At 41.0% G+C, this 15581-nt stretch overlaps 1 protein-coding gene across 4 annotated transcripts in view; it reads right to left on the minus strand.

The window, feature by feature from the left end:
• Window positions 1–15581, minus strand: part of ZNF236 (zinc finger protein 236) — a 183580-nt gene that overhangs the window by 63399 nt on the left and 104600 nt on the right. For 3 of the 4 annotated variants that reach the window (XM_073678924.1, XM_073678923.1, XM_073678926.1), the window contains exons 21-22: window positions 12480–12765; window positions 6421–6524 (exon numbers count right to left, since the gene is read on the minus strand). In XM_073678924.1, the coding sequence (XP_073535025.1) occupies window positions 6421–6524; window positions 12480–12765 (390 nt within the window). The remainder of the gene's footprint in view (window positions 1–6420; window positions 6525–12479; window positions 12766–15581) is intronic. The other variant, XM_073678925.1, reaches the window with a different exon arrangement.

Raw genomic sequence — 15581 nt, forward strand, 5'->3', positions numbered from 1 at the left:
ACGTTAACCCCCTAATGACCAGGCCTGAACGGGCCTTGAAGGGAATCTGTCAGCAGGTTTTTGCAACCTCATCTGAGAGCAGAATGTTTTAGGAAAAGAGACCCTGAACCCAACTATGTATCACTTAGTTTACTGGGTGCAGCAGTTGTGATACAATCAAGAGTTCTCAGATGTAACATGAAGCAGAGCTGAGAAAGTTGCCCCTGCACACACCAGGCTCTGTATGTACATAGTCTATTGACAGTGAGCTGTTTATCACAAGAGGGAGTGGAGCTTATCACAGGAGACATCTTGGTACACACCAGCTAGTCACAGGATTGATAATCTCCTAGTGATAAAACATTCATTATAAGTAACAACAGCACATAGCCTGATAAGTGACACATCACTGAATTCAGTGTTTTAACTCCTTCCTCATGATGTCCTCAGATTACAAAGCAAAAACTTGCTGACAAATTCCCTTTAATGACCAGACAGTTTTTATAGTTTTTGCCTCTAGCCTATGCAGCAATCATCATTTTTTTTTCCCCACAGATTTGGCTGTATGAGGCTTTGTTTTATGCTGGACAAATTATATTATTTTTAAAGGGAATCTGTCAGGTGATTTTAGTGTAGTATACTAACAGTATCCTGAAACAGGGCTTGAGCAACCCTTTCAGGATATGTAACTTTTATTACTGTGCGTTGCCCCGTTGTGCTCCTGTAAGTTTGTCTCGCTCTGGCAAGTCAAGCATATGTAAAATGCAAATGAATATTCACCCCTTCCCCCACCCACAATCCCACCCACCCCACCCCACCCAGCCAGCATCACTGATTCAGTCACAAACTGGTGAGTTACTCGCTTGAGGATCACATCACAATCCTCGGACTGGCCGTCTGCTCTACTGACATGAGCGTGACAGCATGTTTTTCTATGCAGCTGTCACTCTCAGGTCAGGAGAGCAGACGACCAGTCCAAGGATTGTGATGCGATCCTTGGGCATACGGCAGTCTGACTGAATCAGTGATGCCAGTGCAGAAGGGTGGCGGTATTATGGGCGGGGGGAAGGGGTGAATATTCATTTGCAATTTACATATGCTTAACTTGCTGGCGAGAAACTATACATTTGTCCGGGAACAAAACGGGGCCAAGTACAGAAATAAAAAAGTTACATATCCTGAAAGGGCTGCCGAAGCCCTATTTCAGGATACTATTAGTATACTACTAAAAAAAAAAATCACCTGACAGATTCCCTTTAACATTGTTAAATTGCCATGTAATTGATATCTATTTTTTAGAATTTAGAATAAATATAGAAAAAAAAGATTTTTTGTGTTTAGAATTATTTCTGCTTTACTATGTGAGTATAGATTGTCAGGACCCAGTCTTGGCCGCTGGACAGGAGCCCTGAGATCTGCCTCTTACTTTCCCGGCATCCAAGGCTCTTGTTTTGTTTAGCCAACCTGACAGAACGCCACATGTGCATCATGTCGCCATGATGACGTTGCGTCAAACCAACTAAACAAAGGAGCGGAGGTAGGAGGCAGTTCTCCATGCTCCCATCCACCAGCCGGAGATCACTGACCCAGCAGCTGACCTGGATCCTGCAAATCAGTTTGCATCAATTCTACTGTTCAGGTTTCATACCAAATAATCAATTAAATTAATTCTTCAAGCTATTATGGCCATGTGAATACCGAATATAGGATTTTTTTTTTTGCTATATGTATATAATAAAATGTATTTAAAAATCAATAGGAGCCCTTGTTACATAGGAAACCAGCACCGCCCCCTTGGTAAAGACCATAAAATTTAGCACTAAATAAAAAGACCCAAATCTTTGGAACAGCCAGATTTAAAAAAAATAAAATAAAAAGAATACTCGGGGAGCAGTAGGAATAAAATAAGGGCAAAAACTGACCACTTCTGACCTGGTAAGAGGTCTTCTTTAATTGAAACAGTGCCTGTCATAAAATTAAAACAAATTATGCTCACCTCCCAAACTGGTGTTCTTCTGGCGATGTCAGGGCTGCCTGCAAATATCTGCATGACATTGCTGTGAGCGATGACGCAACATAATGTCCCTAAAGCACAAACTTCCACTGCACCGTCATCGCTGGAACACCGCCGGTCCGGGAGGGGAGTATATGCGGTTTTTATTTTACATGGGCCATGGTTTCATTTAAGGAGGGGTTGTCCAAGTAGTGGTAAACCCCTTTAATTTAATGTTATCTAACCTAAACACTATAAACATCAATCGGGAACTATTAATGTGCAATATCTGTTCCCATCATGGCAGTGTGTCTCTCAGTAATATCGTATTGTTTCAGTAATGTCTTTATCATAGTAGACTCCTCCTGATATAATCTTCATTTACTGTTCCACTTCTCTGACCCCAATTCCAATGCTTGTGTCAAAATTCAGCACTTTGCTTCAGACTTTGCAAGATAATCTTTAATGTGATATTACAAAAAACATTTTTGGCTTCTACTCATTAAAACCTCTGTTCATTCTGTCCCCCAGTGACACCCAATGTGTCTGGCACAGAAGCTCTTAGCTGGGTAATGAAATGAAAGTCAATATTGCTATTCATTAGAAAGCTTTTCTAGATTCTTCATCATTGCACTAAACCCACAACTTCCTCTCTGCTTGTACTGAAATGAAGATGTTTTCTATCAATTACCATCATTTATTTTACAAATATACTTTTATTACCACTAGTGCCAGTTTTTCTAAAGCTGCCATAAGACGGCACATTCTGATACCCCATGAGTATCGAAATGCAGCCTTAGCAATGTTGTCTGGACTTTCCTTCTTCCCCATGAAAAATACGCTGAATGGCTTTCTCAACACATTCTTAGTAAGAGAGAATGAGAGCCCAGACAGCAGCATAGCTGACATTAGGCCATTCTTCTATTAACCTGTATTAGAATGTGAGTACCGATGCCCGTAAGATTGCGCAGCAGGAAGCGCCACCAAACTCCTGTGTTGGAAGATACATTCCCAGTGGATATTCTGATCCAATACTGGAAACACCAAGAATGCTGAGGTAAGAAGAGGCTGCTCACACTGCTGTCCACCAATGTCTTTCTGATCTGATACTGTAGATAACAGAAGTGCTAATCTAATAATGGAGATGTCAGGGTGCTGAGGTAAGAAAAATTTGCCTACACTGTGGTCTACCCTGTATTTCTGATCTAATACTGGATACACTAGGATTGCTGGGGTAATACGCTGCTCACACTGCTGTCCACTGTGTCTTTCTGATCTAATATCAGAGACATCAGGGTGCTGAGGTAAGAGGCTGCTGCTCACTCTGCTGCCCAACCTGTCTTTCTGATCTAATACTGGACACATCAAGAATGCTGAGGTAAGAAGAGGCTGCTTACACTGCTGTCCACCCTGTCTTTCTGATCTAATACTGGAGATACCAGGAGTGCGGAGGTAAAAAAAAGTCGCTCCCACTGCAGTCTACCCTGTCTTTATAATTTAATACTGGAGACACCAGAAGTGCAGAGGTAAGAAGAGGCTGCTCACACTGCTCAATATTGGAGATACAAGGGGTGCTGAGGTAAGAAAAAATACCTCGGTCTTTTTTGCATTATCAGGACAGTTTATCAAACTTGGATTTATTTAGTTTGTAACTACAGTTGTGCTCAAAAGTTTACATACCCCAGCAGAATTTTTCCTTTCTTGGCCTTGTTTAGGAGAATATGAATGGCAACAAAAAAACTTTTTCTCCACTCATGGTTAATGGTTGGGTGAAGCCATTTATTGTCAAACTACTGCGTTTTCTCTTTTTAAATCTTAATGACAACCAAAAACATCCAAATGACCCTGATCAAAAGTTCACATACCCTGGTGATTTTGGCCTGATAATATGCACAGAATTTGACACAAATGGGTTTGAATGGTTACTAAAGGTAACATCCTCACCTGTGACCTGTTTGCTTGTAATCAGTGTGTGTGCATAAAAGCGGAGTGAGTTTCTGGGATCCAGACAGACTCTTGCATCTTTCATCCAGCCACTGACGTTTCTGGATTGTGAGTCATGTGCAAAGCAAAAGAATTGTCAATTCTATGGGAAAAAGTAGTTGAACTGTATAACACAGGAAAGGGATACAGAAAAATATCCAAGGAATTGATAATGCCAGTCAGTAGTGTTCAAACTGTGATTAACAAATGGAAAATCAGGGACTCTGTAAAAACCAAACCAAGGTCAGGTAGACGAACAAAAAGTTTGGTCACAACTGCCAGGAAAATTGTTTGGGATGCAAAGAAAAACCCACAAATAACATCAGCTGAAATTCAGGACTCTCTGAAAACTAGCGGTGTGGCGGTTTCAAGATGCACAATAAGGAGGCACTTGAAGAAAAATGGGCTGCATGGTCGAGTCGCAAGAAGAAAGCCATTACTGCGCAAATGCAACAAAGTATCTTGCCTACAATATGCCAAACAGCACAGAGACAAGCCTCAAAACTTCTGGAACAAGGTAATTTGGAGTGATGAGACCAAAATTGAATTTTTTGGCCACAACCATAAACGTTATATTTGGAGAAAGATCAACAAGGTCTATGATGAAAGGAACACCATTCCTACAGTAAAGCACAAAGGTGGATCACTGATATTTTGGGGATGTGTGAGCTACAAAGGCACAGGAAATCTGGTAAAAGTTGAAGGAAAGATAAATGCAGCACATTATCAGCAAATACTGGAGGCAAATTTGAACTCATCAGCCCGGAAGCTGCGCATGGGACTTACTTAGAGGTTCCAACATGACATCAATCCAAAACACAAGGCCAATTTGACCTGTCATTGGCTACAGCAGAACAAAGTGAAGGTTCTGGAGTGGCCATCTCAGTCTTCTGACGTCAATATCATTGAGCCACTCTGGGGAGATCTCAAGCGCACAGTTCATGCAAGATAGCCCAGGAATTTACAAATTTACAGGAACTGGAGTCTTTTTGACAAGAAGAATGGGCAGCTTTACCATCTGAGAAAATAAAGAACCTCATCCACAACTACCACAAAAGACTTCAAGCTGTCATTGATGTCAGAGGGGGCAATACACGGTATTAAGAACTGGGGTATGTGAACTTTTGATCAGGGTCATTTGGATGTTTTTGGTTGTCATTAAGATTTAAAAAGAGAAAAAACAGTAGTTTGACAATAAATGGCTTCACCCAACCAATAACCATGAGGGGAGAAAAAGGTTTTTTGTTATCATTCATATTCTCTAAAATGAGGCCAAGAAAGGAAATATTTTGCTGGGGTATGTAAACTTTTGGACTTGAGAACAACTGTAGATCACATCTAAGCCTTTTCCAATGTTCAAACACATGGGCGGATGGTACATTAATTTTTCTAATGATCCTTTTGCATCTGGGCCGACAAGGACGACAAGGGGAAAAAAGTGATGAAGTGAAACAGGGTATCGCCTTCATCACCGATGGGGATGCTTCACTGTAAGAGCAGTAAAACTACATAACTGTCTGCCTCAAAATATTGTGATTGTTAATCTATTCAACAAGTTTAATAAGGGTCTGCATGTCTGGATTTCTAGAGATGGGACACTGAGTCTTTTTCAATAACCAGCAAGGTTATAGATTTATCCAGTAAAGCTGCGACTGGCCATAAATATGTAGAAGATGTGGTGCTAAGCTTCCAATAATGCTGCTACATTTCTGTCATGGGCTCGTTTACATGACCGTATGAAAAATCGTCAGAGTTTCATCCAGAAAACTTGGACAATTTTTTTTATCAAGTGTAATTGATGCACAATCCATTTTTTTCAGCAGCAGCTATTCAGAATTTACAAGACCATTTACAGTTCCCTACGTTGAATAATTGCAATGTATCGGTAAAAATTGGATGCTGTATGTATAGAATCCAGTTATTTTTCCATGCCTATTGAGTCATCCAATTTATGGAAGAAACTAGAGCATGCTGCAGTTTTATTCACAAGCAGATTAGGTCTGTGAAAAAAAAAAATAATAATAATAAAAAAAAAACAAAAAAACGCTTGTCCGTACTGCCCCATTGAATTACATTGTCTGCAAAAAAACAGCCAGTACTCAGACCAGCAGTCTGACCGAAAATATGGTGGTGTGAATAAGCCCCATGACCTACAAACCTTGCGGATTTTGCACTTAATATTAGTTATACGTTCTCAAAACCTTACAAGTACAAAAATATTTCACAATAAAGCAACTCCTTCTAGAATCACCTTTGCCTTCCATTTTTTCAGAAACCTCTCTTGATCCCATCAGGGACCTGCATAGTGTCAGAACCTGTTTTGTCACCTTTTTTCTCTACTTGTTCCAGTATCTCAGAGAAAACAAAGTGTCATGGTTGACAAAATAAAAGGTTTATTGTAGGAAGACGTCTTGCTGTGGATCATGTACAGAACATACAGCAAAGTAACACATCTATTAACTAACCTGCATGAGTTTTCACATGGGAATCCAGTGTTGATTTTACTGTAAAACTCTTTCCACAATCATCACATTTAAAAGGTTTTTCTCCAGTGTGAATACGGATGTGTCTGAAAGGAAGAAGAAATGTAAGTATTCACATATTTTTATATATTTTTTTATATTTTAATTGAAAACTATTGAGTCTCAGAGAATCAGCCTTGCTGGGAGCCTTAAAGGGAACCTGCCACTATAAACACACAGTCCAATCTATAGACAGCATGGTATGGAGAAAGATGAGCAGAACAGAATGATACATAGATTATTGGAAAAGATTCATTAAAATCCTCGGTGTTCGTATGCTCAAGAGTCCAGTGGGCGGTCCTACTAGTGATTGGCAGCTATCTCTGCATGCAGTCATACAGGGTAGACTGTCAATCACTAGTAGGACCGCCCACTGGACTCTTATGCATACAAATACCAGGGATTTCAATTAATAAAATTAAGGTTTACTGAAAGTTTTCCCCAAAAAATGTATATCAATCTGATCAGTTCCTCCTCCTCTATAAAATCCTGCCTGCATATCAGAAGCCATATTCAACACAACAGATTTCCTTTAAGCGGATTTCTCTAGGCAGAATAGATAACTATATAGTATTTGCACCTACTACCCGCAACCTATTTTGTGGTTTCTGGACAAAAAAAGCTTTTTTTTTTTTTTTTTTTTTTTTTTAAATCGGACAACTACGTCAACACTTTATGGAAGTCTCAATGCTTTTAGACTATTTTTATTCCAATATATGTCAACCTTTGGTGACCAATGTCCTTATTGGAATACAGCTAATAGAAGTGCCCAATAAACAAACATACTGGGTTAAAAGGGTTCAGATAAAGCTCACCGAAAACTAAAGATCTTGTAAGGACAGCGGCACATTAGCTGGATCCAAAAACATTTAGCTCCATAAATATAGCCATTAACCAAAATGTTTTGCTATTCATTCCAATTGAAAACTTTCTGATAGCAGCCCGAGTATGCCATTACCATAGCATTATTGGAAATGAGTGCACAGCCTAATCTATTCAACACATTCTCCGAGCATTTGTGCATTTCCAACTATGAAATTTGAGATCCATTTTTATCATGAACATCATCAGCAGTAACAGGCAACATATTTATTTGCAGAGCGGTGGTGATCAGAACAGAACGAGACGCAATCAACATCGGCTACTTGTAGAGCGGCTCGGAAAATGAGGTCAGATAAACAGCAGATAATGCAGGCTGTATCGCAGTGATGCTAAATGCAAAATGAGCAGAAGAGAACTTTAGTGTTCTGTTAGTCTGTTCACACTTACTTGCGTATTGAGTTACATATTAGGAAAATGGATCTGTTACATAACAGATCCAAATGTTAGTAGATGGGCCAATAAACAATAATGGGGACTATCTGCTTTCCATCAGTTTTGTTTAGAGAACTAAAAATGCAGATCTTTGTCCTGCTCAAAAAATGGACACAAAACAGGTGTGAAAACACCAAAAGTTGCCAAATTTTTGAGCAAAAAATGTGTTTTACACCAGATTTCTGGCGTAAACACTTTGATGAATAGGGACCTATATTTCTTTAAACACGCCTTTAATAGCCAAGACGGACCTGTTCTACTACAGTGCTGCTCACCATTATTGGCACCCCTTATTTTTTTTCATTGACTGTACAATATCTTTGGAAATAAATGGAAATGTACCAAAGTTATAACCTCAGGATTTTTTTAATTAGTGGTCCAAAGTAATACAACAATAAAACATAGATTTTCAACTTATATTTTGCAATTTCAAAGAAGAAACAGAATAAACAGCACGTGCAAAAATAAAGGCACCCCTACTTAATAATTGGTTGCACACTCTGGCATCGCTGACAAAGTTCAAACGTTTCTTGTAGCCATCTATAAGCTTCTTGCATTTCCCAGCTGGAATTTTCTCCCACTCTTCCAGGGTTCTTTTTTCCAATGGTAGATTTCAGCTCACCCCAAAAACTTTCAATGGGATTGAGGTCAAGACTCATTGCTGGCCATTTTAAAACAGTCCATTTTTTTCTTTTTCAATCATTCCTGTTTACTTTTGGATGTGTACTTTGGGTCATTGTCTTGCTGGAGGACCCATGATCTTCGACTCAAACAAAGTTTTCTTACACTGGGTAGGAAATTTCACTCTAAAATCTCTTGATAATTCTCAGATATCATGATTCCTGTAATACGGTAAAGGCTTCCAGTACCAGACGCCACAAAGCAACCTCACAGCATTATGGATCCTCCACCATGCTTAACTACTGGTAAGGTGTTCTTTTCCTTATAAGCTTCATTGCGCCGTCTGTAAACAAACTGTTGCTTTGCATTACCAAAAAAGTTCTTTTTTTGTTTCATCTGTCCACAAAACATTTTCCCAGAAGGATTGTGGCTTGAGAAGGTACTCTTTGGCAAAGATCAGTCGTTACTTTTTACATGTTTTCTTCAGCAATGGTTTCTTCCTTGGCCTTTGCCCATAAAGCTATGCTTGGTTAAGTGTGCGGAGTATGGTACTCGTTGAAATCATGACCCCAGACTGTTCCAGGTTGGCCTTCAGTTCTTTGGATATTTGACGTGGTGTTTTTTCCACCATTCGCACCAACCTTCGAAGACATCTCTGGTCAATTTTCTTCTTTCCCCCACGTCCAGGGAGATTCTTGATGGTTCCATGCTTGGAAAACTTCTTAATAACATTGCGCACTGTTGAAACTGGAATACCACAGTCTTTGGAGATGGCCTTATAACCTTTGGAAGTCTTATGTTTGCTAATAGCAGTTCTGATGTCCTCAGACAGCTCCTTTGTCTTCACCATTGTGACAAAGGAACAGGGCCTACCATGTCTCTTTTTAAAACAGTGAAGTCATTATTCATTGGCTAATTCATGTCACATGGGCACCGGCAATTAATCACAGGTGAATCTCTTTTGCTATTTGCCACAGGCGAGTCAAAATGTGTTTCCATACTACATTAATGTAAAGGGTGCCAATACCAGTGACACAGCAAGCTTTAGGATTTTCCATTTGTTTTTTGCTTTAAATTATTGTTTATCATTTTCTCTTTTGTATTTAACATGAGTGCTCTATACAAAAAAACTGTTTCACTTGATTCTTGATTTTTTTCAGGAGATATTCTACATTATGTACTTAAACTTCATGGGTACCAATAACGATGAGAGAGACTGTATACAGACACATACACTATATAGACAGTAGTATTGGCACACCTCTTAATCAATGAATTCAGGATTTTTTTTTCAGTCCCATTGCTCGGGTATACATCATCAAGCACCTAGCCATACAGTCTGCCCTAACTAACATTTGTGAGTACTGAGGTGCATAGTGCAGTAAAGTCACCAACACTCTGATGACTCCATAAACAGCAAAGATACCAACCTCCCCAGCACAAGAATTCCAAAGGGAGATTGATGGAATGTGTTTAAATAACCAAGCAGCTGCATACAAGCCTTAGATTACCAAGCACAATGCCAAGCTTTCGATGTAGTGGTGTAAAGCACTCTGCCAAAGGACTATAGAGCAGTGGAAATGTATACTCTGTAATGAGGAATCATATGACTCCATCAGGTAGTGAGATTGACAAGCCTGTATTTGGTGAATGCCAGCAGAACGTTACGTGCCTTACTGCAGGTAGGGATGATAAATTGGGGTTGTTTTTTAGGGGTTGGCCCAAGTCCCTTACTAGTGAAGGGAAATCTTACTGCTTCAGTATATCAAGACATTTTGGACAATTGTATTCTTCTAGCTTTGTGGGAACAGTTTGGTGGTAGGCCGTTTACTACTCCAGCATGACGATGCCCAATGCACAAAGCAGAATCCATAAATGCATGTGTCGAGTTTGGTCTGGAAGAACTTGACTAGTCCGCACAGAGCCCTGACCTCAACCCCATCTTACACCATTTGGATGAACTAGACTTGAGATATCGGACCAAGTCCTTTCATCCTTCATCATATGACCTCACAAATGCTCTTCTATACGAATGGGCAAAGATTTCCCGCAAAGACGCTTGCCAATCGGTCTGCCAGCTATTGCAATGGTAATCCTGATGTGCTGTGCACATGATGCGGAAACTTCCTCTCAGGATTACCATTGCGGAAAAAAACGCAGCATGTCAATGCTTTGCGCGTTTCCGCCGCAAATTCGTGCCTATTGACTTGAATTGAACCGCAGCAAATCCGCAGGTATAATATCTTATGGATGCGCAATTTCTGGGACTGCTGAGGGGTGATATTAATAGCCGCGGAGGGAGCTAGTATTCATGGCCCCTTCCCTAGCTATTAATATCAGCCCGCAGCTGTCTGTTTAGCCATTTCTGGTTAGATTTTATAGGGGGACCCCACGTAATTTTTTTTCTGGGGTCCCCCTGTAATCTAGCTAGTGAAGGATAAACATATAGCTGTAGGCTGATATTAATAGCCAGGGAACATTGTTGGCTAATGGCCCCTTCCCCAGCTACTAATATCAGCCCTCAGCGGTCGGCTTTCCCTCTGCTGGTTATAAAAATGACGCGGGAGCCCACGCCATTTTTTAAAAAATTTTAGGCTCTGTGCCCACGATCCGGACGTAGCAGGGCTTTGGACGCATATTTTTTGCTGTGTCTAAAACGTTGCATTCTATTGAACGCAGGTAAATCCACATGTGTTCACTGAACCATGTGTATTTACAGCATTCAATACATTCTAGTGGTCAAATTTCAGTTTCAGAGACTAGCAACTCCGCAAGAGAATTTGACATGCTGAGGTCCTGAAAGACGTGCCGCATATCAGTGTCCATGGGTGATCTGCTTCCTCTGATGCACGCATAGTGGACATGGGATTTCTAGAAATCCCATCCACTATGCTGTAACATCTGGACGCTGCAGGTTTGACGCTGCATAAACAAGCAGCGTCAAACCTGCAGCGGCTCCTGACCGTGGCCACGTACCCAAAATCACCCGCAGCATGTCAATTTCTGTAGCAGACATGCTAGTCTCCACTGCAGATTTTGACAGATTGAAGTGTCATTATATGCGGTGGATTCACATGTACCGACAACAAAAGTGCGGCATTAGAACACCGCGCTTTGGACGCAGCAAAAATACGCTGTGTCCGAAGCGCTGCTGAGTGCTGTTCGTGGGGACATAGCGGCTAACGAAACAGCTGTGAGCTGTTAATGGCCAGGGACCGTGTTAATGGCACTTTCCTAGGCTAAAAATAGCAGCTCACATCTGCCCCAGAAGTTACATGAATGGAAATGCTAATGACATTGGGTAAATGAGATTAGCTGACACCTAACTCTTTTGTTTGGTGATGACAAGGTGTCAAATAGACCCTTTCATCACCAAACCTAATTAAAGTAAAGTAAAGAGTTAAATAAACACACAGACACAGAGAAAACACTTTATTTGAATTACAACAGACACATTTTGTAATCATTTAAATTAACCAATATACTCACCCCAGTTCTGACGGTAATCCAAGGGTTTAAGCAATATCCCACCAAATAACTTTATTTAGCTCCAAAAGCATACATTGATGTACAAAAACGCAACAAAACCGCACGTTTTTTCTGAAGCGTTTTTCCTGCCAAGGAGATGCAGAAATGCTCAGGAAATTTCTGCTTCAAATCCTGAAAGTACGCAAAAAGCCTTAGACACACTAATAGAAAACATTTGAAAAGGACAAGAAGCTAGTATAGTAACAAAGAGGGACCATGTCCCTATCAATGCCTATTGTTTCAGATTGGGATGTGATAAAAGCTAATGTAGATGTGATGAGTAGGTCTCCTAATACTTGTAACCTTTCTGAATAAAATGGACTTTTAAGGAGATTTTCTGGATGCTGGACCTTGCTTTTTTTCTCCTAATAGTTTTCTCCATATAGTGTAACCCTGGTAGAACCCCAAACTGGAATGAATATCTACATTCAAAACTGTATGAAAGTTTAAAATTTTAGCAAATATATTTTGCCTTTTTATACAGAAAGAAAGTAACTGCACTGGTTGGAAGATGAAAGGATGGAAAGTAGATATTCTACCTGATTAGGTCACTGGGCTTCTTAAAGCTTTTGGGGCAATATGAACAGCAGTTGGCAAACTTGGGCTCGGTTTCCATTTCAGCCTCTTTATCTTTAATCTCACTTATACGATCTTTTTCTGCTGCAGATTGGACCAGCACCTTCTCAGAGATTGTGGCTCCTTCTCTTGGCCGAATCTTTGCCAACTCGGCAGTTTCCTCTTCTGTGAAGGTAATAACTCCTTGACGACATTTCCGTGATGCAGATCTTTCACCATTTTCATCCTCTTCTTCCAGGCAGGCATCTGCTATTCAAAGTAGTTTAATGCATATTTATAAATAGGCCCAGAGCTTAAAGGGAATCTGTCTGAAGGATCAACCCTCCTAAGCAGTGTATATGGACATGCAGGTCAAGATGAATGAACTAATACCTTGATATCTGTGATCCCATGACTTGTTGCAGAAAAATCCTAATTTTTATTGATATGTAAATGAGGTGTTAAGATCTCTGGGTGGGACAGAGATCTTCCCAAGAGTCTGCCTCCAGGGCTAATTTTAATGCTTAGCAATGCCTCGGTATGTAAATTGATCCCCTCGCTGCATGTTTGATGTCAGGCTCCATTCATCAGAGCTCGGGCATACACAGATCGCCACTATCCTCACTTGTGCACAATGTTCCGCTACGGTATAAAGGAGGAAGTTGAAGCCAGTGCCTTTAAAAGACCAGAACACTATGCAGAAGTGAGGAAAGTGGTGATTTGCGTATGCCCGAGTTCATGAACGGAGCCTGATGTCAGACATGTAGTGAGGGGATCAATACAGAGGCGTCGCTTAGCATTAAAATAAGCTCTGTGGGCAAACTCTTGGCAAAATCTCTGTCCCGCCCGGGGATCTTAACATCTCATTTACATAGTAAGAAAAATGTGGATTACTCTGGAATAAAACCTCAGGTCACAGATATCATGGTATCAATTTATTCAACATTCTATGACCTGCATGCCCATACAGACCGCTTAGGAGGATGTCAATCCTTCTGACAGATTCCCTTCAAAATACATCAAGGTATGTTATTATGTAACCTCTCAATAAACGAAGTACACAATTCTTAACATTAGTAAATGCTGCTGACCACTTTAGACAGGTATTGCCCCTGTGAACCAGGAATATTTTTTTGCCAGTGGCGTAACTAGAGTCCGATGGGCCCCGGTGCAAAATTTAGACCTGGGGCACCCCTGTATGTTGGTTAGATGTATGGGCCCTTGTAGTGTTTTAAATCCTATAAAAGACATACATACATGCCCCCCCATTTCAATATGTAGTAATGTCCCCCATCCTAGGCCCCTAACTGGTATATATGTTCCCCATCCTGGTATATAGGTCTCCAATCCTGAGCCCCTTCCTGGCATACATGTCCCCCATCCTGGTATACATGTCCCCCATCCTGAGCACCTTCCTGATATATGTCCCCCATCCTGGGCCCATCCTCATAAATATCTGTCCCATCCTGGTATATACGTTTCCCACCCTGGGCACATCCTGGTATACATGTCCCCCAATCCTGGTATACACATCTCCCTTCTTGGTACATATGTCCCCCTTCATCGTATATATGTCCCACATCCATGACCCCTTTCTGGTATATATATGTTCCCCGTGCTGCATAAAAAATAAATAAAAAAAAACAAACATTCTTCTCACCTTCCACCATTCCCTCGACATGTGGTGTCTTCTTCCGGGCCCGTGCAGCAGGTGGGCCAATCTACCCCACCTACCTAATCCGAGGACTCCCATTCAGCTGAAGTATATTGCAGCACAGGGACTCCCCGGCTCCCTGCCGCATGGGCCTCTGTCTGGCTGGTGGCATGTATTGCATAACTATAACGTTAATTTTTCTTGAAGAAAATGTGTGCATGTGTATATAGATATTAGCATTGGCTGAGGTTATGAATTCCGTACTTCAGTTATTGGAGGTTAACATAAGTAATAAAATATGCAACACACACAAACACGTATATGGAAAAATGCTGCAAAGTAAAATGCTTTAAAAAAAAGAAGTGTTAGTAGTTTATTTTTATTAATTAACAAAATGCAAAGTGAATGAACAAAAGATAAACGTAAATCATCAATATTTCGTGTGACCGCCCTCCGCCTTCAAAACAGCACTAATTCTTCTAGGTACACTTGCACAAAGTCATGGATTTTGTAGGATTAAAATCAGGTGTGTGAGTAATCAATTATACCAAACAGGCGACAATGATCATCATCTTTATATGTAGTGTACGGATTCACGCTCTCAGGTAGGCATTAGGTAGCGTTCACACAGGCAATGTGGTCTGGTCCAAACATCTGAAGAAGTTTTATTACTTTCATAAGACTTCAGTGGTTACAAAAACAAAACGGCCTCTTCCGGGCACAAAAGGTAAGACCGGAAACTAAACAGTTCATGTTCCAGCAGACAAGTAATGTCAGGGCAGGCTCACCCATTCAGATCACAGTCCTTTCCCTCTCAGCTTCTGGCTGAGGATTTTTTTTCCTCCCAGATCACAGTCTCTCACCTGTGCGGCAATCCAGGTACTTCTCCTGGCACAGTTTGGTCAGCACCAAACCATACTCGGCAGCTCCCAGCAGAATCCACACACTGCTCTGTTCCCCACCACACCGACAAGTGAACACCCAGCCTGGCTCCCTAGACATACTGTAGCTAGCCAGCTGCATCTAAGTCAGTGCTAGTAATTAACCCAGTCCTACCTGGCTCTTTTACAGTAAGTTGAAATGCAGTCATTAACTGAAACCGCTGTTTAGGAGGCTTAAAACTGGGTGAGGAACAGCCAAACTCTGCTACAAAGGAATGGTTGTGGAAGACAATTTCATATCACAAGTCATAAACAAAGGTAAGTCTCAGCATAGCAGCAGCAAGACACAAGGTGTAACATACCTGGCGGCGTTCTTGCATGGTGGTCCATCTCCCACTGTGCAAGAGCGCGCACTTGATCTCCAGTCCAGAATGTCTCTCTGGCTTCCCTTCATGCTGTCTGTTTGTGTCTGTTTCTGCTGCTTAAGGGCGGCGCCCGATCACTTCCTGCTTTTTGTACCTGCTGTGGGTCACACCCCTTGTGCGTCCTCA

This window comes from Phyllobates terribilis, unplaced genomic scaffold (genome assembly GCF_046119375.1).
Source record: "Phyllobates terribilis strain yellow unplaced genomic scaffold, ASM4611937v1 Scaffold_4__5_contigs__length_816908805, whole genome shotgun sequence".
Taxonomy (NCBI): Eukaryota; Metazoa; Chordata; class Amphibia; order Anura; family Dendrobatidae; genus Phyllobates; species Phyllobates terribilis.